Source organism: Centroberyx affinis, unplaced genomic scaffold (assembly GCF_046629955.1).
Source record: "Centroberyx affinis isolate AG114_WGS23_722 - 3 ecotype Tasmania unplaced genomic scaffold, CSIRO-AGI_Caff_v1 ptg001948l_1, whole genome shotgun sequence".
NCBI classification, from domain to species: Eukaryota; Metazoa; Chordata; class Actinopteri; order Beryciformes; family Berycidae; genus Centroberyx; species Centroberyx affinis.
The window spans coordinates 310,146-335,767 of NW_027280305.1; the positions used below are offsets into that span (position 1 = coordinate 310,146).

General features: G+C 43.9%; 2 protein-coding genes across 2 annotated transcripts; both read right to left on the reverse strand.

Moving 5' to 3' along the window:
* Nucleotides 1–850: 850 nt before the first annotated feature.
* On the reverse strand, nucleotides 851–7,279 carry LOC139653692 (urea transporter 2-like). Its single transcript, XM_071530627.1, is given in 11 exon segments — nucleotides 851–940; nucleotides 4,259–4,339; nucleotides 4,341–4,496; nucleotides 4,607–4,656; nucleotides 4,781–4,915; nucleotides 5,289–5,436; nucleotides 5,728–5,796; nucleotides 5,883–6,012; nucleotides 6,334–6,462; nucleotides 6,804–6,993; nucleotides 7,168–7,279. Coding segments are annotated over 11 exon segments (1,290 nt in total).
* Nucleotides 7,280–9,567: 2,288 nt separating this feature from the next.
* thbs4b (thrombospondin 4b) lies at nucleotides 9,568–24,805 on the reverse strand. The gene is made up of 22 exons (XM_071530593.1): nucleotides 24,508–24,805; nucleotides 21,224–21,421; nucleotides 20,567–20,817; nucleotides 20,355–20,457; nucleotides 20,086–20,168; nucleotides 19,921–19,972; nucleotides 19,597–19,748; nucleotides 19,177–19,314; nucleotides 18,894–18,971; nucleotides 18,614–18,766; nucleotides 18,427–18,531; nucleotides 18,151–18,258; nucleotides 17,368–17,527; nucleotides 16,003–16,121; nucleotides 15,745–15,797; nucleotides 15,285–15,478; nucleotides 13,718–13,896; nucleotides 13,445–13,493; nucleotides 13,135–13,331; nucleotides 12,786–12,958; nucleotides 12,533–12,672; nucleotides 9,568–12,250 (listed from the first exon to the last, which is right to left on the reverse strand). Exons 1-22 carry the CDS (start codon nucleotides 24,584–24,586, stop codon nucleotides 12,192–12,194), a joined length of 2,823 nt encoding a protein of 940 aa, XP_071386694.1. The 5' UTR covers nucleotides 24,587–24,805; the 3' UTR covers nucleotides 9,568–12,191.
* Between the last annotated feature and the right edge of the window lie 817 nt (nucleotides 24,806–25,622).

The following is a 25,622-nucleotide window of genomic DNA, read 5'->3' on the forward strand; positions in this document are numbered from 1 at the left end:
ATTCACAGATTGTCCAGGATAGAGTGAATCAGAATAGCCTCTTTCACAATGTTCATTCTCCCTGCCCACGGGAACAGCCTGACTGAGTGTGTGCTTGGCGCTCTCTCTCGCTCTCTCTCTCGCTCTCTCACTCTCTCTCACTCTCTCTCTCTCAGTGCACCAACAGATACACATACTCGCCTGTCAATCCCAGAGGAAATAACACTAATTAACGTACAGCCGCACTGACACTGTTATTGTTAGTGGGGGAGAGGGCGGACAGCTCACATGCTTACCAGTGCTCCCACTGAGCTGTTGTTAGCAGCACTCACATGCACTCTAGTACTTGCATTGTACACAAAGCGTCTCTGCCTTTGTTTGTGTCCTCAATTTTTTTACTACAGGGTAAATATAGTAAAGCTGAATTTTTTAAAGGAGGTCATACGCTCCAAAATAGTAACTGGCTAGAGGGTGAAACCTAAAACACCCCTTGTTTCCTGCTTCTGAATAATATATATACTTTAATATATAATATAATATATATTAAAGACACTTTTCAAATGTTACTTCTGTTTGTGTTCCTTCATGATGTTGGTTATCTTCTTTCTGTTATTAGCTTTCTATTTCATGATCTTGAACAGTATTTAACCATATTTATAAAGCACTTTACATTGGGTTACATAAAGCACATAGGGTACATGGTCGTATGAGATGTGCTGTATTAGTAAAATTGGTTTTATTTTGATACAGAGGAGTAGACAAATAGAGGGGACACAAACTTATGCTTGTTTCTGTGTGTGGTGTGTAGTGTGTGGTGTGTGGTGTGTAGTGTGTGGTGTGTGGTGTGTAGTGTGTGGTGAGACCTTATCCTTCACAGGTTCAGCCTGGTCCTACCGTCCCCCGTGATGCGGTGTGGGGGCAGTAGGTGCTGCCTGCAGGAGCCTTGGGAAGGTGAATCACACTGCGGTGAGCACACAGCACTGATACAGGGGAAGTGACACCAACCTCATCTCACACCATCACTCTGCCAACACTTATCCTGTCCTTCAAAGGTCGCTCTGTCCTGCGGATGAGTCAAAGCTGCGATCAGTGAAGAGCCAGCGCACCCACCGACTGAGGTCACTTTTATCTAAAGGCTATAAGTCGATAAGAGAAAATATTATTGGTGGCTTGGAGGAAAGTTTCCCCTGTAATGCCACAAGAATATTAAGTAGGAAAGCTCTCAAATGCAACCGACTGAGTTCAAATAAGGACAGAGAGAAGCTGTGCAAGAGAGATTTTCGAGACAGACAAATCTACATTCATAATCATATTTTAACACCGCCAGGAATGAGATGTTCTCGTTTTCTGATTCTCCCCCTTCCCTCGTCTCGCACTTTCTCCGCCGTTGGACGCCCACATGTCTGGGAGTGTGACTGTCTGCTATGTGTCACACTGGCTGGGCTGCGACCATGTGCCACGGTACAGCAGACAGACAGGAAGACAGACAGGAAGACAGACAGGCAGGCAGGGAGACAGACAGACAGACAGGCAGGGAGGCAGGGAGACAGACAGACAGACAGGCAGGGAGGCAGGGAGACAGACAGACAGGCAGGCAGGGAGACAGACAGACAGGGAGACAGACAGACAGGCAGGCAGGGAGACATACAGACAGGCAGGCAGGGAGAGAGACAGGGAGACAGACCGGGAGACAGGCAGGGAGAGAGACAGACCGGGAGACAGGCAGGGAGGCAGGGAGAGAGACAGACCGGGAGACAGGCAGGGAGAGAGACAGGCAGGCAGGGAGATGGGCTGACAGGAGACAGATAGGCAGGGAGACAGATAGGCAGGGAGACAGACAGGAAGGTAGGCAGGGAGACAGACAGGGAGACAGACCGGGAGACAGGCAGGGAGGCAGAGAGAGAGACAGGCAGGCAGGGAGACGGGCTGACAGGGAGACAGATAGGCAGGGAGACAGACCGAGAGACAGGCAGGCAGGCAGGGAGACAGACAGGGAGACAGACCGGGAGACAGGCAGGGAGGCAGGGAGGCAGGGAGAGAGACAGGCAGGCAGGGAGACGGGCTGACAGGGAGACAGATAGGCAGGGAGACAGACCGGGAGACAGGCAGGCAGGCAGGGAGACAGACAGGGAGACAGACCGGGAGACAGGCAGGGAGGCAGGGAGGCAGGGAGGCAGGGAGGCAGGGAGGCAGGGAGGCAGGGAGGCAGGGAGGCAGGGAGAGAGACAGACCGGGAGACAGGCAGGGAGGCAGGGAGGCAGGGAGGCAGGGAGGCAGGGAGAGAGACAGACCGGGAGACAGGCAGGGAGGCAGGGAGAGAGACAGGCAGGCAGGGAGACGGGCTGACAGGAGACAGATAGGCAGGGAGACAGACAGGAAGGCAGGGAGACAGACAGGAATGCAGGGAGACAGGCAAACAACAAGAAGAAAGACAGGCAGGCAAGCAGACAGACAGACTGGGAGAAAGGCTGACAGGGAGACAGGCAGGTGGTGGCCTAAAGGTTAGAGAAGCGAGCTTGTGACCGGAAGGTCGTCGGTTCAATCCCCCGGACCGGCAGGATAAATCTGGGTGGAGAAAGTGAAAAGCAGCGCCTGCCCCTCCCTCATTACCACCACTGAGGTGCCCTTGAGCAAGGCCCTTAACCCCAACCGCTCCAGTGGAGCTGGAGTGGCCAGCAGATCAGACTGTGGCTGTACTGGTCAGCTTCCAGGTGTGAATGTGTGTGTGAATGTGATCAGGGTGATCCTGAAAAAGAGAGCATTGCTCTCAGTGAAACTCCCCCTGAATAAATAAAGGTAAAAAAAAAAAAAAAGGTAGGGAGACAGGCAGACAACAAGAAGGGAGACAGACACGCAGGCTGACAGGGAGACAGACAAGCAGGGAGACAGGCAGATAGGGAGGGTGACAGGCAGGGATACAGGCATAAAGACAGAGGGACAGAGAGGGAGACAGGCAAGGAGACAGGGAAACAGACAGACAGACAGACAGACAGACAGGGAAACAGACAGGCAGACAAACAGGGAAACAGACAGGCAGGCAGGCAGACAGGGAGACAGGCAGGGAGACAGTTAGACAAGCAGGAAGGCAGGCAGCAGGCAGACTGACAGACACGTGGGCAGGTGACCGGGCAGACAGACAGACAGACAGGTGGACAGGCAGGCAGTCAGAATGGCAGACAGCCAGACAGACAGGTGGGTGCACAGGCGGGCGGGCAGGCAGACAGACACACACACATACACTCACAAATGTAGTACAGATGCACACAGACACACACCGAGCTCTACACTCTCAGTCAGCTAGGACAAATAATCACCCGAACTGTTGGCAACTTCATTTCACAGAAAACAAAACGTCATGTACAAATCCCACTGTTCCACACTTGCTCAGTGTTCAGGAAAAGAGGAAAGAAAAGACGAAAGGTTTTCCCAAAAGAAGAGAGGAGCAAAGCAGTGGACAGACGAGGAGAGGGGAGAATAGGTAAGGTTGAAAGAACAGGTAAGGAGGACAGGAAAAACGGAAACCAGAAGAGAAGTCAAAAGAAAAGATCAGAGAAAACAGTAGGAGAGATTGGAGAACAGAAAGGGGCAGTGATGGATTACGCCTGGCAGGGAAGAGCTTGTTTCTGCTGGAGGAGCACTTTATGAAATCTCCCCTACAGCTCACTGTCTGCAGCACCGGAAGCTGCTGCATTTCTCGACAACCACTGAAAACATTAAAAAGAGGCAGGAGTATTATTTGATCTAATGTCCCTTCATCTTCGTTTTGAACATACATTAACAAAATGGCACAAAAGACTGTCTTAGCTTGTAAAATGACAGATTTAATGTATATTTTATTGCTACTAAACTTGTGTATCCAAACTGTATTTCTACATCAAAATATATGTGTGCTCAGTATTAATCTTAGATTTAAAGGCACCAACAGAAGCAGTCTATCTATCTTCCCTTGGCAAGTGCTGCCCTCTGCTGTGTAGAGATATTGTTTCATAGTAATGATTTCTCACTACTATGCCAGGTATTTTTATAGTGTATATTATATTATTATAGTGTACACAATAGAATGCCAAAGTTATACATCATCATGCAGTTTCCACAATGCAAGCAAAAACACTTGTACAAGTAAATGTCAGGACACAGGGCCAAATCCCAGACGTGCCAAGAGAATCCCTTTCAGTTGGCTTCCTAATTCTCTTACACCACATAATAACTTCCATCAACTACCTTCGAAGACCATCACCTCTAACCAAACTCTGACCTCACCACAGCCCTACCCAAATACCAGTTCATGTGGCCCTCCATTCCCACTCTCCTTCAGCAGAGCCTCGTCTCGGCTGCTGTGCCGCTGAGTGTCCTCCGCCCCCCTCCGAGGATTTCAGCTGTCTGTAGTAGCGCCGGTTTTCCTCGGGGTACGAGACCACTGACAGAGGCAGTCTGCAGATGGCTGGGACCTCAGAGGAGATGAGGAGGAAGATGAGAGTCGACAAGCAGAAAGGCCAAGTGCACGCCGGTAATGCAAGCTGAAAGGAGATGTCATGGGAGAGGAGAGTGTGACGGATGATATGAGAGACGTCTGGGCAGTCGGGTGAAGTTGATAGAAGTTGATTTGGGAAGGAAGTTCCTTACTTACGATGGACAACAAATTTGAGATCGCTGAGCTCATGTATGCACAGAAAAACGCTGCAAAGAAGAACTTTTTGTATTATTTTTTAATGATAAGTATGTATATATGTATTGGGATTTTTTTTTAGACAATCAATTAACTAGCTGATGAGATAGTTAAGTTATTATTCGACAACCTTACCACAGGTTAGAGCCAGTAGATGGGACTGCCATGTTAAAACATAGAACATCCCTCCAATGGCGATGCAGGACAGAGCGCTGTTGTATCCCCACAGTCCTGAGTAAATGTCCCCATGAGGAGCCGCTAGGGCGAGTCCTGCACAGCACATCAAAGGAGAGCACAATATTCTCTATATAATTGATTATGGATCAGTAAACAAATATTACACACATTTCCAATACAATTTGGGAGCTGAATCAACATGCATTATGCCTAATATTATGCAAAAGTTACCACAACAGTAGATTTCCTTAGTAATGCTAGTGCAAATATACAGTGCCAGAAATACAGTCATCATTGTCTGGGATTTTTTTTTAATTTGTTGATATAGCATTATTTGGGGAAATATGTCATGGTAAACAGTTTAGACCATAGTGCATTATCTGCCCTACGAAGAACCAAACCTCCTACCGTAGCCTCAGCTGACATTATGTTATACACATTTCTATGAGTGGAAATGTCTTTGTACCAGAGAGCATGCCAGCAGCAGAGCCCAGCATGGCATGAAGACAGATAGTCGGTGAGCAGAGCAGCAGGGCCAGAAGGAAAAGCCCCCCTGTCCACGGGCCGTCACATCCATACACCTGTCCCACGCCAACCGGCACTGCCAGGAAGAGCTGCAAACAGGAAGTCACCAGCAGGCTTGGTGTCAGATTGTGCTTCATATTCATTCAATTTACGATTGAGTGTTTTCAGTGTTAGAATTTAGTAAAATATGTGACTTCTTTTGTTTAAAAAAAATCTGTATTTTAAGAAAACTGATGGATTGAAAGGCATATATGCAAAGATAACATGGAAACAATCTATTTCATCACCACTAGCCACAATAATCCCATGCAAACTGGCTAAATGTTTAAAGATTATTGACCTGGATTGTTTGATAGTTGTCTGATGTATTTCTGTCATACCTGGGAGAAATTCAGTCTTTCGATGGTGTTGTTAGGAAGGTGCAGGGGGGACTGTGGCTGGATAACCATCTGAAATAGCAGTAACAGTAGGTCCAAGTATGATTTGCATGTGCGTATGTGTGCATACATCTGTGTGTAGCGGGGCTGCACTGTACCTCTGGGAAGTAGGGATGACTGGCTCCTGTAGCTGCAATATGCAGACACACCAAAATGTTAAAGGGCAGGGTGAATACAGGGAGGTCCCATTTGGCGGTGACTGAGGACAAAGCACTTGAGACCACAGGGCTGCAAACAAAGGCACAGAAAAACAGGAAGCAGGATATGGATTATTGATTGGGTGGAAAGGCAAACCATTATACAGTGGCATTAAAATCTGGCATTGTTTTTCTGTGTTTACCTTAAGGATACTGAACACAAAAGACTTGGATGGATGTGTGGATACTCTTAACACTCACAAATGTTAAAGTAGCCAAACAGTTACCTCATGGGATTTTGAATCTGGTTCATTACTTCATGCTATTGCCTCAGTCTCCTTTCTATTTATTTGTCACTATCAGCTGTATACAATCAAATGAAGCAGATATACTTCAAGAAGAGTACACTTACCACAACATGGACATGAAAATATTTGGCAGTAAAAGCCACCAATACCAGTTTCCTTTGGCAGAGAAAACAGCCATCAGCATGCCGACCAAGGTTCCATTGTAGCCGTATAAGCCTGCCGATATGGCCTCCCTGAGGCGAATGTGACAGAAATAACTGACATGTCAGTACCAAATACAGCTAAATAAGACACAAACTGTAAAAACAGCACAGTGAGGTGCCAAAGAAAGAACACCCTGAGGGAACATGACTGAAACTAAAGGGCTAGAGAGACAGGGAATGAAATGCTGAGAGGTCTGAATAGAGATGCAGGGTGACAAGCTGAAGGGGGAAAGTCTTAGACATAATCTTCCTAGTGATATGGCTTCAGGGCATCGGAAAATGTGCTCACTGGGCTATTGAGTTGCAGGAACATAGCTACCTTTTTTTTCCCTGTGATGAAGTGAGGTAAGGATAAGGAGATATGACCTGACCTGTTTTGTCCCAGCACGATGGCAGACACGGTGGAGACCAGGGTCCCCAGCAGACCATTCAGAGCCCACCAAGGACTCTGCAGGAAGAGGCCGACTGTGATCAGGAGCCCGCTGAGGGGGTTGTTGACAAACATGACCTGGGCCACCCCTCGAAATATCCACTCCACCAACTGGAGCGCCACAGTCTGTCCTGGGACAGACGGACAGTGAGCGGAGTGTGATCAATGCTCACCCTCTTGACATGTAATTAGATCTTAGAGAGTTACTTTAAGTCAAGTAATATGATGAGATCAGGGACAGAGGAAATATGAATGTTAAGTATAACTGCAGTTTTACAGAGAAGAATGGAGAGATGAACACTTACTTTTCATCCATTCTCTACAGACACGCATGTCCCCGGTGAAAAGACGAATGGCTCTGGAGAGAAAGGAGTTGGCTGGTGCTTCTTCATGTGAAGGCTGGTCGCTGTGGTCCATAGCTGATGTCATTCGAGGTCAGTTTGTTAAGGGCAGCTTTGGTCCAGATAACATAGGAATATATTAGTAATAAGGATTATGATGTATAACACATTAAACAGAGATCCACATTAAGCAGATTACAGTGTATCACATCAACAATACAGTATAGGGCATAACAAATCATGTAAAACAATATTTCGGTGAATAAATGGCTACTAATATATCTTATATCAGGTTTCTAACTGCACTCACATTCTCTTCAAGTATTATTATGTTTGGCCTTTGTATTGTTTGCTCTTAGAATGAACAAATAAGCATTATAGCTGCCTCTCCATTTTTCTATTTGACATTCAACAAATATGGCACTGAACACAACTCAGCAGTAACTTTTCTGATAAACCAACAAACAAATGGGGTGGTTACCCTGTTATTGTTTTTCACCCTTTCCCTACACATGCTGTTCACAAACAACAGACCACTGGGTGCCTCCCTTCACCCACACTGGCAGATAACAGCAAGAGAAAGTAGGATGACCCGGCCTATCAGCTTTCTATCTGAAATACAAACTTTTATAAACTAATCCATTTGAACATGACTCCCTTTGCTCCCTGAGTTGTGAGTTTTGCTTGCTAATTTTTTCTTGTAAAATTCTTCTAAGTTCTTCTAACAGAAAAGTGTGAGCTAGAGTCTAAACCTCTCTACTAGTCAGGGATATGGCGATGTGCTTTTTTGCTTGAGGGGCTGATAGAAACCATCTGGCAAGTCAGGTTAGATAGAAACGGACTTGTTGAAGAGCTTCCCACAGCTGTCCTCAGTTCTCAGACTGGGTGGGTTCATCTTGTTCAGTGAGCAGCGAGCCTCTTGAACATCCAACTCCATCAATCCTCTAGTCTTCTGTTCTACACGCCTCCCAAGAGTAAATCCTATTGCTTCTATGGACCATCAAGCCACTGACATATATAGTTGTCTTTCATCTTGATTTTTGTTTTGTTTTGTTTTTCCTCATTTGTTTGCTTTGTTTACTTTGAGATGAGGTGCTTTGATAAGCCCCTTGGTTTTTTTGTTTTTTAATCTCACATTTGGTATTAATCGTTGTTTTTTACTGTTCTTCTTAGCACTTCACTAGTGTATTTTATCACTAAATTAACTAAACTAAAAACTGGAATATCAATCTTAAGACTGAGATCAAAGTCCTGCCAAAAGACTGCAAAGATTTCAGCACACAAGCTGTGATCTTCTTCTGGCTGATGGGTAAGAAAAAGTAGGGCAACACTGCCTCATAGCTTTTTATTTCAAATTGGCCAGTTGATAACATAACATTAAAAAAAATGGAACATAGTTTTCAGTCTTTTGAAACCTGACATCTACACTGAGACAAGTCTGAGAACTATATAGAAATGAAATCATCACAGAATTCAAGGATTTGTTTTATTATCCAGTTTCCAAAGATATATTGGCCAATATCAGGCCTAAAAGTCAAATGTTGAAGATCAAGGTCATAAGTCTTAATTTTTTTGAATGAGTTTTAATGAGCTACCCAAACCTTGGTGTGCTCAGGGAGGGAAAGGCAGGGAGTAAAACATGTCATGCTCATAGAAGAAGAAGCTTAACGTCTGACATTATAACCCGGATGGGTATGGTCGAAGGAAACATCAATATAAAGTCCGTACACAGTGGGTGGACATCAGGGCAGACCGGGTGTCAATGCCTTCGATGCCTTCAACAGGAAGCCTACCAAGCAAGGAAAACCTTTACCAAGCAGCTGGACAGGTGCTGCTGCCTGACAGCAGAGAGAGTTAGAAGTAGCAAAGAGGGCCACGGGTCCACAGTGCCTGATGATGCACCAACAATCGACAGCTTCCTATCCCTTCTGCAGGTGTCATGTACAGATGATGCCGCCCTGCTTCCTCCTGCTAACTTCTTGCCTCCATGCCTCATCACCATGACACCATCTGTCACCTTGCTCCTGCATCATTACCGCAACCACCAGCTGCACACATGATGTCACACCTGTAGGTGGCAATACGACAGAGACACTATGTGTCCCTGGCAGCTCCTCCTCATCTTGTGCCTCCCCCTCGGGCGGCAAGTTAAGGCCATGATTTGTAGCTGTAAGGTGTGATTATCACTTACTCTGACAGTCAAATGACATTTATGATTTAATCAGTTTCATAGAATCAGCCTGTATGCCAGAATATCCCAGTCAATTGATTAATCATGCAGTATCTAAAGTCTAGATAATGTTACTTGAAGCCTTTATTTATAAGGAACTGGTTTTATTGATATTTGTCAATGATAAGGTGTCATTCTGTTCTATTCAAATTAAAGTGATATTCCTTAATAACTGCAGTAATTGTGTACATTCAGACTGGTATACATTTGTAATTCTCTTTTTGTATCTTATTTGCAAACCACATATACACATACATGTCTGCACTGCTTTACAAAATTCATCACTTTATCACATATAATATAATATAAACCTGTGAATAAAACATTCTCTCCTCTACTGACTCTCTAAGAATACTGCTTTACTAGAGTGTTAACTTACCTTATCTCATTTTGATAATCACATGCCCTTTCAATGAGTTAATATCCAACACAAGTTAAATACTAAATTTGTTGTATATAATATGGCAGAGTCAAGTAATACAGAAGATGTCAATTGCCTTCTTGAATTGAATTTTCTTGGTACATAGCATTACTTCTCACCAAGACAATAGCACTTTTATCAAAATGAAGCCACACTGGATTAATATGCACATAGGTTTAAAGCAAAAGCTATTAACTAAGGACAACAGCAAACTCTGTTCACTTGGAGATGAGCATACAAGTCATGTAAATTATAATACAATACAACTTAACATAGGCCTTTCTCTCTCATCTATCTGAGTCAATCACTGTGAAGCTGAAATGTAGACCTTTTCCACATCAAGTCCACCAGTTATCACAAAGTTAAATGAGTGCGTACATACGTGATACAAAGCCAGCCACAAAAGGAATCTACATGACGTTATCCAGTCCCTTGGTGTCTATATTGTAGGTCTATATTGTATATTGTAAGACTGCTGCAGACCTAAGTAAACCTTCTTCTTGATCCTTGCCCCTCTCCCTGCAGGTCCCTGGCCCTGAGCTTGGACCAAAGCCTTTCTATCGACCCCGGCAGCTAATCAGGGATCAGAATTTCCTCATTAAGAAAGTATTTCCTGCTCAGATCACACAGTGGCCATTCAGTGGCCTTTGTTTACTGAGTCTCACATTCTGAGCAAAAGTAAAATGTGGCCGTTACAAGAGGAAGTGGGGCATTGTTATTAGTGATTGGTAATTTTCATGTACTGTATAGATGGTTGACTGATGTTTTTGATTGGCTAATTGTTTTCTGTGAAAGTCAAACTGCATGAGTGTGGCCTTTGTTGTTCTTCACCTCCAGGTTCAGTTGCTCCTGTGACCTTTGTCAAGACTGTGCTTGAACAAATGTCCCTTGGCATCTTCAAGCAAACAGTTAATTAGATAGGAAAACTGTGAACTTCATTTTAGATGTTGGTTAAGAGAAATTAGATCAGTCCTGCCTCTTAGCATTGTATTCAAAATCATTTAGTTGATATCATTACATGTCAAACACTGTAATCAACATGAACATGAATCTCAACATTTCAAAGCTCTATATCTTGACTCGACCAGCTTGACCGAATACATAGCAATAAAATCATTGCAAAATATAAAGATCTCTTCAGGCTATTATCCAGTCACCTCCAGGATTACATCAAGATAAGAACTAGACATGTGAGTCAGGGTCAGTCCTGAGGATCAAATGATGAAGTCACGATGAGTCTTAAGTTTGTCATCTTGGTGAGAGAAGGCACAATCTGAAATTTTAATGAGTGACACAAAACTCAATGTGCTCAACAAGGATAAAAAATATCATGCTGATAGAAAAAGAATCTTAATGGCTGACACTGTACAACCTGAGTATGATCAACATGTAGGAAACACCAAACTCTATGAAGTCCATCCACAGCAGGTTCTGCTGGTACTATACTGATGTGAGGTGCTTTTCCTGGGATGGAATCAATCCAATCCACCCTAAGAGGGAAATGCTAATTCTACTGCCACTAGCAGTCTTTTTCTGAGCGACCATGGACAAGATTTGTGTGGTCACCCAGTTGTTTGAACAGCATGATTAAATGTTAGCTATATGCCAAAGCGTTCTCAATAACCATGTATGAGTGAAATATAGCATTTATGGTAATTAATACACAGTTGTAGTAATTGTACTGACTTCTTGTAATGAATTTTCCAAATCAAGATGAAGATTTGAAATTTTTACTCAAAATCAAAATGTTAGTCTGTAAAGCATTGTTTTCAAAGAGATGAGTGGACCAAAATCATACCATAAAAATCACCCCACACCATGAAAGAGCAACCATTACAATCTTTACAATGGTGTTTTTGACCATACCTAATATATTATTATGCAAAATGAGTTTAAAGAATGAAGACAAATGTCAAGTATGAAATGCAAATATGTAGGAAACTGGGACCACCTACGCTAAACCTATATGCACTTATGGTACTGTAGGTTGCTGAGTATAAAAGTGTCCACCAAAAGCCATATGTGTTATGTTATGTTTGGTAATATTCAATATAAGTTACACTATTTAGTATAACAACCTCAGTTGGAGTCCTTAAGAGATGATTAAACAACAAGACAAGTCACTGTAGTCCAAGGGAATGCACATATGCACATACAGTACAAAGATTGTCATATGCACACACACTATGCACATCAGACAGTCAGACAGACAGCAACACACACACACACACACACACACACACACACACACACACACACACACACAAACACACGCGTGCACACACACACACACATACGCACAGGCACACAGAAGTAATCTTCTCATATTTTTTGACTCTAGAGTGAGTCAACGCCATGCTGAGTGCTGAACTCCTGGAAGTCCTCGGGGATTGTGTCTGCGGAAGAGAGAAGTTAGGTATGAGAAGTCGAGCTCAGAGTCTAACACTAAATGAGGCCAAGTCGAATGCAATTACAACTTCAGAGCCTTGTTCTTGCACCAACAGAATGGAGCACTGAGTGTTTAAATGCTCTCACTGGCCCACTTCCCAGGCGCAGGTTAAACACAGTCAGTGAGGATTATATTGTTAAAAGGAAATTGCCCTGAGAACAGCAAAAAGACATTTGTAGTATCACATTAATTCAAAATCTAATATAAATTTGATAAAGCCTTTCCTTACCATTGCAGCGGTATTTTAAATTGGACCAGATGATGTTTTCCTGAGAGAAGCAGAACACACCAAGTCGTCCTCCTCTCATGGTCGTGTCGATGGTCACGCCGGAGTCTGCCACCAACTCGGTTCCCTCATAGAAGCGCGCCCTAAACACAACAAGAGATGTGAAGGGTTGGTTCCAGAGGGTGGAGCTTTAATCAACACACCAGAGATGTAACATAACAGCTGATATTGTCTCTGATAACGTGTTTTCTCTCACCTGATGTATCCAACCTGCGGGCGGTGCTGCAGGTACCAGCGGTAGGACACCTTGTCCTTCCAGCCCACATTTCTTGGGTCCTTCCACAGCAGGCGCACCTGGTCATTGGTGTCTCCCGTGTGCCACAGGGAGTTTCTCAGGTGCTCCCCGGGGCCTGACCTTGACTTCACAGCCTGGAAAATAGAGGGAGAGAGAGAGAGAGAGAGAGAGAGAGAGAGAGAGAGAGAGCAGATAGACAAGAGGAAGGCAGAAATGTGGAAAATATGAGTTGAAGGATAAAAATAGATTTATGGTAGGATGACTATGAATTCCCGCTCCTGGGTATTTGTGACATGACTCGTATTTTCACCTTAAGCTGGATGCCAGGCTCGGCCACGGCTCTGAAGGGTGTTGCCTGCCAGTAGGTCTGCTCAGTCTGCTTCCACATCACCACATAGAAGGAGGACGAGTCCTGGTAGCCGAAGATGAAGCCGGCGTAGTCGTCATCGGTCACTGTGTTCACGTGAAATGTGCCCTCGAAGTCCACCCCGCTGAAAGCAGTGTAACCTAAGCAACAGAAAATGTAATCAGCGTATCGTTTGTGTTCAGTTATTGTTTGTTGGGGTACATGATGTATTTTAATTATTGATTATTAAACTGCATGAGGAAATATGTCTTACCAACAGCAAGTCCTGGGTCACTATTCATGGTCTGAACAATTTCCATTCCCTGTGTGAGAAATAGAGGAGTGTTAGTTAAAGAAGTTTTAATTCAGATTTTTGCACTTTCCTCTTTATTTGCTGGACAGGCATTAAAGTAATTCATTGCAACATACAGTATATTGTCTGCCACTGCATCAAGCTGAACTTTGCATGTATTGTACACTTCAATATGTTATCAATAGGTTAATTAAGAGCCAATGTACATGATTTCGAAGGTTTCAGTAATCTCACCTGGTTCAAAACAACCCAGTTGGGGTCAATCTGGGCGTCCCCCTCAGGGTCCAGCACCACTGTCTGATAGGCTCTGAAGTCTGTCAAAGTAACCTCAGCATTCTCAGGGCAATTGTCGATCCTGTCAATCACTTTGTCCTGGTCAAAGTCAGACTCACACACGTCTCCAACTCCATCATCTGAGGGAGAGCAGAGGGGGAATGTAACTTAGTTAATGGCAAAAAAAAACACAGAGTCCTATTTTTGTGAATCATGGCACAAGGGAAGCGCAGGTGCTAGCACAAGCTGACGGTAATTATGTGACCGGAAGCACTAGTGCAGCACTGGCGCATCTGCAGCACAGTTGTAAAAGGGGTTGGATTAGGGGGAATAAATTATCAATAAGCGTGGTGGGGCCTGGTGTCAATCATGGCCAATCAAAGTAGCTCCTCTCATTCCCTTTAAAAGCAGTATGCATCCCATCATGGTGCACTGGCAGATGAGGAGAGTCCAGACCGGCTGCACCAAAAGGTAGCGCCCTCTCCCAGTGGCCCCCTGAGTTGATTCTTGTAATATATCATGTAATGTAATGTAATTTATCATGTAAGGTACTGATTTTTTCTGATGTTATGGATTATTAAATGGAGGAAAAAGACTGGTTGAGCTTTTCATCCATTTTGGAAATCATGACAAGACATCAAAGATGGTAGGTATACTACAGCCGCCTAATGCAAAGCCATTGATTGTGCTTTAAAAGTTCAGTGACTGGGGGATACTGCCATAATTCTGCACTACCATACCATGTTGTTTGTCGCAGCCATAGGCCTATCTCTATTACAATTATAAAATACCAAGCTTCAGACGCTTCTTTTGGGAAACTGTTGGAAAAAAGGAGACAATGGAATGCAACTGATGCACCGCTGACAACCTGGCGGTTCTGGATGAGGATAAGATGGGAACAGGAACAGGTCCTGGGGGAGTTCAGTGATGTAGAGTGGAGTGTGAACTTAAAGATAGTCCCAAAGATCTATCATGGAGCTTCTGCAGGAACTACTGCATCCAAAGGATGTCACTGTAAGTGCTCCTGTACCCCTGATGAGAGTGGCAATTCCACAGTATGAACTTGGAAGTTGTGTGGAATACCAATATTCGCTAAGACATGATCTGTAGGCGGTGATGCAAGCATAATTTTTGATTCCAAAATTGTGCTGTGCCAACTATTTTGTATTGACACTTCCTTCTAGTGTGCCCACTTCGGTGCAAGTGATGTCATGGTGAGCCATGAAATTACCCGACGGGCGCAGGCATGAAAAATCTGCTTGCGCCCATCGAAATTGCCACTTTGCCAGTGCAAGGTCATTGCACTTCATCTGCCTCGGCATGAAATTAGAGCCCAAGAACGCAAGTAAAAGTCAGGAAGAGTACGGGGAGATTGTGGATGATGTACAGTTTATCTCTCAGCACCAAGGTTTCAGCCATTTGAAGGTATTTATTTACACACTGAGTATCTCAATTAGACAACTGTAACTATTGTCAGTTTGAGTGTGAGTGCTAGGCCTATATCTGTCTCAGTAAGACTACAACTCACTGTTGTCATCAGTCTGGTCCGGGTTTGGTACCAGTCTGCAGTTGTCTGGCCCCGGTGGCAGAACATCAGGGACTCCATCATTGTCATCATCATCATCACACTCGTCACCCAGGCCATCTTTGTCAGTGTCTAGCTGGGAGCTATTGATCACGAGGGGGCAATTATCCTTGGTATCCTGGTGACCGTCGCCATCACTACAGGGGAAATGACAGAGTGACACAATAACACGACATGACATTTAATAAAGAGGTAAGCAGATGTTTCTGTATTTGGATTGGGCTGAGAGTAAAACACAGAGTTTCACTAGAAAGCTTGACAATTTATTAGAATAACACTATGCATGAGAACACAATGTTATGAAAGTGTGCAAGTTTATGCCTGAGTAAGAGTAACACTGAGTAAGAGTAACAACATACTGTAGGTAAGGTATGCAGGTTTATGAAGAATATAGCTGTGTTACCTGTCTTGGTTGGTGTCACAGGAATCTCCAACCAGGTCATTATCAATATCAGACTGAAACGAGAGCAGAAACTTCACTAAAATGGCATTTTCACTTACATGCATCTATCTATCTATCTATCTATCTGTCTGTCTGTCTGTCTGTCTGTCTGTCTGTCTGTCTGTCTATCTATCTCTCTATCTATCTATTCTGGATCAAATGATTTGTGCTGGTCCTGATCTGAGCCTGGTGGTCTGGTCTGTTAAGCCCAACTCTGACCTGGTTTGGGTTGGGGATGTCGGGACAGCTGTCGCAGGCGTCTCCCACTCCGTCCCCGTCCCGGTCCAACTGGTCCCTGTTCTGGACTCGCTGGCAGTTGTCCAGGAAGTTTTTCAGGCCTGGTCACCAATCAGCCAAAACAGTTGGTTAATGTTATTTAGCAGTAAAATCCACCTTGGTCATGTACAGTGTATGTAGATCTTTGATATACAGTATAATGTATGATGGATATGCAAATAGTAAATTATCATAAATATATTCATAAGGAAACAGTAATTAATGACAGCTACTCAACCACTTTTTCAGTATTTTAAATACTGTACTTTTACTTTTCCCTGAGGAATTCTTACTGAAGTAAGTTTCATTTTTATACATACAGTAAGAGTAGTAAGTACAATGAAAATTGACATTTTCAATACTGTTATTCTGGACTTTACCTCTCACTACTGATATAGGTGCATTTTTATGATTAGAAAGGGACCATTGCCAAACCTAGTCCTGATACTGGCCAATAAAATTATTTCAAAGGATGTTGCCAAAAGTGGTAATCGATTAATCTATTGGTGGACAATTTTGGAATGTTCACTAAATCATAATAATGTTTGTTCTCAAAGTAAGTAAGTACTTATTTTTTAGCAAGCTAATATTTTATTTTTAAGTTTGTTTTTTTAGTAAAAAGTAACTGTACTTACCTGTGAAATTTATATTAGTACTTTTCATCACTGAAATCATCTGAACATGAATAATTCATATATGATGAATGAATGCACAGTAAAATGCAGACATTATATCCTTGTTGTGATCAACTCTATGACTATATGGCATGTTGTTTATAATTTGACCACTAGGATGCACTATTGCACTTGCCATGTAGGTGAACACCAGTTTTAGTTCAGATGCCATTTCCCATTCATCTTAGGGAAGCAGAAGCAATACAGTAAATGTGTAAAGGTCAAGTAGCAGCCATAGAGCAAAGCCTAAAGCAAAAAACTCTTTATCATCACGTTACTATGGGGATTTAAGGGATAATCATAGCATGTGAATTATCAAAGCTTATGTTTTCTCCATGTTCAGGCTGCTATTGCTATTTTTATACAATGCTGCTTTTCATGCCTGAGCTAGAACAGTCTTATAAAAGCAGGGTTATAATCCTCTTCACTACAGAGGTACACTGTATATGTTTTAGAGAGATGATTGAAGTCCCAATTAAAGGTCTGTATGTATGAGTATTGTGGTATAATTTAAGTACAGTAGGTGGAAATGTGAATGAAAGGGCAGAGTAATAAGTCATAACAGCGTGTGCCTATGATGCCTCTTGTTATATAACATGAGGGTGAGTGTCAGTGATGTCGTTTCTCTCCGTACCATCTCCGTCCATGTCGTCATCGCAGGCGTCCCCTTTGCCGTCACCGTCAGTGTCCCTCTGGTCCGGGTTCTCCACCGCGCGGCAGTTATCACAGGCGTCGCCGTGGCTGTCCTTGTCGCTGTTCCTCTGGTCCACGTTGGGCTTTAACCAACAGTTGTCCTGGGACAGCCAGGGGCCACACAGGGTTCATTCACTGTATGTGTGCATGCTTATGTCGCTGAGTGTGTGTGTGTGTGTGTGTTTGTGTGCAAATGCCTGCACGCGTGTAATATGGGTCTATGTGAATGTATGCACTGCAAAAAATCTTATCTCATCTTACAATAAGTCATTTAGTTTATTATTTAGTCCTAAAATCGTAATTTTCTTAAGTGAAAAAGTCCGCCAGTGGGGTTAGATGATTTCACTTGTTTCCAATGCAAATCAACTTGTTTCAAGAATTTTGTAGAATACATTGAAGAGCGTGTCATTTTCTTGATAGTAGTGCAGTGATTTGCCTTGACTTGTTTCAAGATACTGACACATTTCCAGAAAATCCATAAAGTGAAACTGCATTGGAAACAAATGGAGTTATCTCACCCCATTGGCAGACCTTTTCTCTTGGCTTAACAAAAATAAGATTTGAAGGCTGAATATGACACTAAATTGGTTTTTGCAGCGTCTGTTGACAACAAAGGGTCTCAGGGGGGATTTGTGTGTGTGGGATGTCAGTGGGTGACGGTACACGTATGTGTCTGTGTGTGTGTGTGTGTGTTTGTGCACTTGTTAACAGTATTTCCACCAACCTGCTCATTTGGGATACCGTCACCATCCGCATCGTCGTCACAGGCGTCGCCCTGCCCGTCCCTGTCGGCATCCTCTTGGCCAGAGTTAGGAACGTAGATGCAGTTATCCTGTCGATGGATATTTGTCAGCATAAACAGCTTTTCGTGACTATATAAATGGATTCCATTACTGTAAAAGGTTGACCAAAGGTAGAGTATTTGAAATACAATAAGCTCTGTTTAATGCGTCTCTATCCCAGGACAGTTGCAGTTATTGCTCATCCAGGCCTTTGTTACCTTTTTACAGCTCATATCCTTGCATTTGAGTTTCTCGTCAGGGTATCCATCAATATCGGTGTCCTTCCCACACAGGTAGCCGTTACCGGCCCAGCCAATTCCACACTGACAAGATAAGTGAAACTCTTAAGAAACTTTGTGCGAATGTGTGTGTGTGTGTGTGTGTGTGTGTGGTGCGGAATCCTACCTGACAAGAGACTGAACCATCTCTCTCTACGTTACACAGGGCATTGATATCACAGGGGTTGGTCAAGCTGTTGCCACAGCTGATCTCTGGCTTACAGCCCTTCACTTGGTCTCCTGTGAAGCCTGTCTTGCAGCTGCCACAGTGGTAAGAGCCCTATGCAGGAAGGAGGACAACTAGTTAGGAGCTTCTTTGGACCTCCACAGCAATTGGAAGCCTACACACATGAAGGAATTGTGCTACATGAGCCTTGAGTAGTTGTCAGATCATGTATTTGTCTTACCATAGAGTTCTGACAGAGAGAGTTTGCAGTGCAGCCTCCGTTGTTGGGTCCTTTACACTCATCAACGTCGTCACAGACCTAAATTATGCAATATGACCAAAAACATATATTTTTTATTTTTATATTTATTTTAACATTTTACTTTCCTCTTTGCCTTTCTTCAAATTTCATTGTGTCGGCATAACTATGACAGACACCTTGACATCTTGTCCTGTTTTATCCCGGTTTTAATTTTGTGTGTCTCCTTTTTGTCTCTGTGTCCTTCTTTTATCCACTCGTTTACCTGTTTGTTGGTCTGGGCGAACAGAACGCCCACACCCTCCACTGGCAGACCGATGTAGCCCAGTGGACAGGCGTCACAGCGGAAGCCCGGGGCAGTGTTCACACACTTCACTCCAGGGAAGCAGGGGTTAAACTGGCACTGCAGAAAGGAGGACATGAGCTCTGTTGAAGCTGCAAAATCTCTGCGGTTCTCATGGGGCTACTCCCCAAAAGCTTTTAGTTTTGATGACACATTTGCTTATGCAAAAGAGAGTTACTGGAATGCTGAAGGGGCTGGCCCTCAGTAAAGGGGTCACTGCAAACACGAAGAGACAGGCACACTCACACACGCGCGCACGCACACACACACACACACACACACACACACACACACACACACACACACACACACACACACACACACGCACACATAAAGCCTTACCTCATCCACATCATCACAGCTGAAACCATCCCCAGTGTATCCATCAGGGCAGGGTCCACACTCGACACCGTCCGCTGTCTCGATACACATATCATCACGGAAACACACACCTGGGGAACACCTCGGCTTCACCACCTCAGTTCCACCCAGTCCTTCAAACAAAACCAGAGAAAATCTTTATTTTTCACCACCAGCAAATTATTTTGCTTTGTTAAATTATCCAAATACTGTATAGTCAAGCCCTATATAAACATTATAAACTATGACATCATCGTTAACATATTTGCCGTTAACTAACATCATCATTACTGGAGTTTGTCTTACCACAGGCCTGACACTCTGAGATGGTGTTTCTGAGGAATGAGGTCTCTTTAACCTGGAGAAGGTCAAACATAAACAAGTTTATGTGCAGTCAGGTAACTGTCAGGGAGGTCAGGGGTTAGGAAGCAGGGGCTAAGTGGCCTCAGTGGGACCGTTAGTGGTAGTTACCTGCTGAATGAGGACGTCTTTCAGCTCATTTATCACCTTGGTTAACTCCAGCATTTGATTGGACAGCTGCTTTGTGTTGACCCCTGAGACAAAGGGACAGTCATTGTGTTTAACCGCAGCTGAGTAAGATGATCCTCTGACTGTGTTTGCTAAGCCTGTTCTCAAGTCACAGTGACAAACACTGACTGCTTTCTATCCACTGTGAATGTTTTCCTGGCAAACATTTGGGTGTCTCATTTATTTATTTATTTCCAAAGAAAGGATCTCACCCAGAGTTTGCACAGCGTCTCTTTGTTGGAAGTGGCAGTCTTGTAATGAAGCAACATTCTCAAACGAGTCTCCGACCACCAGCTTCAGCTCCTCTAAATTGTCCTGTTAGAATCAAAAAGGCCCAAGTGACCAACTAAGCCAGTGGGAAATCTCGATAAATGACTGAGATTGTACCATATTCATTATTGTATGTAAATGAGTGATGGGTCACCTGGTCCCTGGCTTGCATGGTCTTGAGCTCCACCATTCCATAGCCTGCTGGCAGACCCTGGAATACGGCAGGGAGATCCCTGACCGTCTCCACCAGTCTGCAGTCCAGGTGCAGCTCCACCCCACCTGGCCCCTGCTGCTGCATCCCCCTCAGGTGGAACAACAGCCGGTGGGTTTGGCCGTCTGCCAGCGCCAGGTTGTTGAAGGTTACTGAGCTCATCCTCCTGTCACTTCGCAAGTAACGCAACACAGCTATGCGAAGAAAGGATGGAGGAAGGGAGGGAGGGAGGGAGGAAGACAGAGATGGGAAAGAGAGGGTAGCAAAGATAGGAGGTGACAGGGAGCATTTAGAGGTAGAAGGAGAGATGGGTACAAGATGAAGAAGTAATGAGGAGGAGCACTGCATGTAAATGTGCTCAAGGATTGACTAAATGAATAATGGAGAAGCAAGAGAGAAAAAATATTGATCGACAGCAGAGATTGTTACTTGGAATGGGACGGAAAATACTGTAAATAGTAATATATGTAAAAATAAGGAAACAGACTGAGACATATACAGAAAGACACAGGGGATCCAAAGCGATTTCCACCTCAGCTTCAACATTATACTGTACTGTGAGTCATTACCGATAGTACATTCTCTTTCATGCTCTCATACCTCTGTTGAGCTTGCCCATCACAGTGAACTCGAAATACTTGCTGTTGTCCCTGGGGTTGTACAGGCCAAACACAGTGGTTCCGGTCTTGGGCTGCAGCTTGAAGGAGGTTAGGATGAAAGCCTCTTTCACCCCCTGCTCAGCCAGGCCGCCCTGCAGCAGGTCTGGCAGGCAATCAGGTGAGGTGAGCAGATCATAGACTGCCGGCAGAGGCGGGGATGGGAGACGGGGTAAAGCACATGAGTAATGGATGATGAGATATGAATATTCACAACCTGCAGCTCCACTCCAATCCCAGAGTAAACACATCCTGAGTAGACAAGAAGATGATGATGATGTTGAGCCAGAGTGTTTGTTGCTCTGGTGGGACGCTGTGTCAATCAGGCAGCACAAACTTGGCAGGCAGACTTGGCCCAGAGAGATCACGAGGATGTATGTCACTGAATTATGTATTGTGACTACCTATCAGTTGTATAGTATTACTATATTATCATATCTATACTAAAGCTAGGTTTAAGTGCTAACCCTGAAGTTTATATAGGTTCACTCCTATCAGATGTATGGTGGGATTTAGACATAACTACTGACAGAGCGCTTAGTGAGAGTGAAATGCCAGAGAGACACTGTAGACCTGAGCTCATGGCTGGAGTCTTCCTTTAATAAAGTGACTTGGGAACTGGGCAGGCCACAAGAGGATGTGCAGTGAATCTCTAGTTCGCCATTTGCACACAACATGAATACACAAGTATCCTAAAAGCAGTCAGCAAGGCCCACTGTCGTGAGGGTACAAAATTGCTCCCAAATGCTCCCAGAAATTGGCCCCTCTCAGCCACGATAGCAAAGCATGATCCCCAGATGAGATCTTTCCTTCGTTCTTTTATCTCTCTCCCCTGCCCCATGTTCCCTCCCGCTCCCTCCAGCCCACCGTGTGTTTCAGCACATCAGGGAGCAACACGGGGGCTTTAAAAGCGCATGTACTGAAACGTGACTGGGCCTAAAAAAAAACACCATCTTTCAGTGTTTTCTCAGCTCAGTCTCAGTTTTACGAAACACTGTGACAGTTCTGATTTGTGAAAGACTTTTGTATTCAACATTGTCTAACCTGGTGTGGTGCATTACACAAACAGATAGATCTCTGTCTGACTCAACGTGACTTGGTCCATAAATTGGGGCTGCTCCAACAAAACAACTTCAATGCACAGTCTTCACATGTTTTTGGCATCTGTCTTTTTAGAGTCAACACTACAAAGACATACACTCTCACACACACACACACACACACACGCACACACACACACACACGCACATGCACGCACACACACTCACACAACTCACACACACACACTGTTGTCATTCGTCTTTTGGACAGAGGGCATTGTGGGGGTCAGGGATTCTGAGAAAGTGGCTCATTTCACCCCCCTGGTTAACCTCAGACTTCAAGCTACATAAAACTAGATCAGCTGAATCCCATAAATACATATCTTATTAAGTTAATTAAGTTAAGGCAAGCCTCCCTTCAGCATCAGCACATAAAACTATCATAGGTTTAGGCTAGCAAGTGTGCAAGTGGTCTTCATTCTTTATTTTACCTCTTATCAAAAGTGCATACTTCACACTTGAGGTTTTGGATTTAGAGAGATTTGACTTATTGTAGCTTAATATTTCAAAGCATTAGGTATTACATGACTTCGACCAAGGATTTGCAACTACTTCAACAGCTCTCTGGCACAGCTTACGGTGGCCTTGTAATTGACATAAACAATAGAGTCACATTTTAACAATAGAGATGCAGTCTAGTCAACAGGTAATACATCACTCTGCAAAACACTGTGATAATAATACTGCTTTGCCATTTGCTTTTTTGGCTTGAGAACAAAAAATGTCTTGCGAAGCACCTTGTTGCCCTTGATGGGTGGGGAGTATAGACCGGTAAGTGAGAAACCTCAGCACCTAGCGAAGTAATCGTTGACTCGTTGGTATTAATCAATAACCCTATCACCCCCCGCAGATATATTATGGTCATTTTGTGCTGTGGGACAGTAAAATCGTTCTTATTGCACCTTTAAATTGGCCTTGCTCCCTTTTGACAACAATAAATTCTATTCATGCGGAAAGGAGATGATAGATGATGAACTCCATTAATCTGGACTTCTACTTGTATACATAACACCATGTGGCCATTGCCAGGCATTGTAAGGATTAATAGAGTGAGTGAAATGGATGCCATCAATCATTGAAATCATGTGTGAGAAGCTGATAAAATATAAACACCAGTATTTATATAAGTCACCTACAGCTCTGGTTTGTATTTAAACTTGTGTCTGAGTGTGCCTGTGTGTTTGTGTGAGAGAGATAGATAGAGATAGGGAGAGAGAGAGAGTGTGAGAAAGCGAGAGAGAGAATCTGTGTACATGCATGCTTGTGTGTGTGTGACCTGAACTTCAATATTGCGCCCAGACCATCTGAGATTGTTCCCATGTGTGTGACTTAGCTGGGACTGTTTAGATAAATAAGAACACTCAGCCTCCAGCTGAAGTAATCAAACGGATCTGGCTGGATAGAAGCACAGAGACTTAAGTTAGACAGTACAGCTACTGGAATTAAAACTCTGTCTACCCTCCACAAACATGTTGTCTTCTCTGTGTCTTTGTCCTTAGTTTTTCTTTATCTTTTACTGCCCCCCACCACACACAATCAAGATTATTCCAGTAACCAGCAATCACGCTGCTCCTGTATTAAACCAGCAGTCAACATTCCTCTGCAATACGTCTTTTCACTTTCCTTACCACTAAAACTACTGGGGGATATTTAACATTTTATTCTTACCTTACTGAGTATCACATGCCATGACTACTTCTTTGTGTACTTTGGGCCTGCATATGATATGCTCTACCACAGTGTCTGCTGAATCCATTATGCATTGAGCTCAGACATAGTGTGTTAAAATACCCAAGGGCAGAGCCATGAAATCTTTATTTGACAGACAATGCCATTAGTGGATAACATCACAGCCAGGCTACCAGAAAAATGCTAAATCAAACTAAAATCAGGCTGAGACATTCATTTTATATGTAGGTTGATATTTACACAGTAAGTAGAGGTTACATCGTTAGAATGTGCTTTTTTCTTCATTTCTGACTGATTTTTTGTCACCACCAGCACCACCCAGAGCTTTTGTAAGAGCCAGAGCTTAAACTATTATCTTTTACAAGTAAATTTCTTTTTTGAAATGAAGTTTTAATGCACAGGAAAAGAAAAGAAAAACATGCATTCAAGATATACTCACCCAAAGCCTGGGCTTCCACATCTAAGCACAGTTTTAATAGCAGCTGTGAGGCCAGGATCAGGGTTGTCCACAGCCCCATTTTGTCCTTCCAACTGGTCCTAGATCAGCAGTTTCTCTGTAGTGACTTATCTTTATCTGATCCAGTGGCAGATTCCCGTATGTCCTTGGCTGTTGTGAGGGGTGCGTTTGTGTGAGCAGTGTGTGCTTGAGTCCTTTTTGAATCAGAGGTGAGGCAAGACTGCCATGGTGAGCCTAATAGCAGCTGCTGACAGTTTTTGTGTGTCTCTGTATTTGTGTGTTGGTCTGTGTGTGTGTGTGTGTGTGTGTGAGAGAGAGAGAAAGAGAGAGAGTGAAAAGAGCAGGAGTCTAACTGAGGGAGGAGCATCAGGGCCAGAACCTTCCTTAAAAACCTTCCTCAGATGGCCCCATGCAGAGAAGGAGTGACCTGGGAAAACTCTACTGCATTGGCTCCTACTGGCTGCTACTAATTCCCACAGTCTCTCGCGCAAATGTACTGCATGTGTGTGGCTTCCAATGCAGTCTGGGAACTCATGTTTGGCCACAGAAATCATGTTTCATCAAAATGTTTTCAGACTCTCCAGTTCATGCTTGGGTCCCACTAGGGGGGTGTATCTCTGAAAAGGTGTTAACCACCGCTGGCAATTAGAGTCCTATTTTATTAGTTCCACACACCCTCTGAAACACAGGGATATTCTTTCACTTTCCTTCCAGGGATCAGATGCAACACCTTTCCCCTGCGCCCTTGCTTCCCCCTTCATCCCCGGGCAAAGTCAGGAAATGAGCATTCTGGAGCCCAGGCCTTAACAAGCCATGTTAACCAGCCAGCAGAGCTTCAGACAGGCTGGCTCACATTGCCTGGAGGTTGTCAGCATGTCTGGCACCATGCAACTTGCCACATTTGGCAGAGATGAAGAGCTCAGGTCTTAATAGTGTTTGTTTTTCCCAGTTTCCTTGCTTGTTGTGTCCTATTTTTAAAGTCGAATGAGCCTTATTCCATTAGAGCATTTTAAGAGTATTTAGGGCTGAATGGTTCTTCATGGGTGAGCAGCGATGGAGCATGCAGGATTACCAAATAATTACTGAGTCAAAAGTTA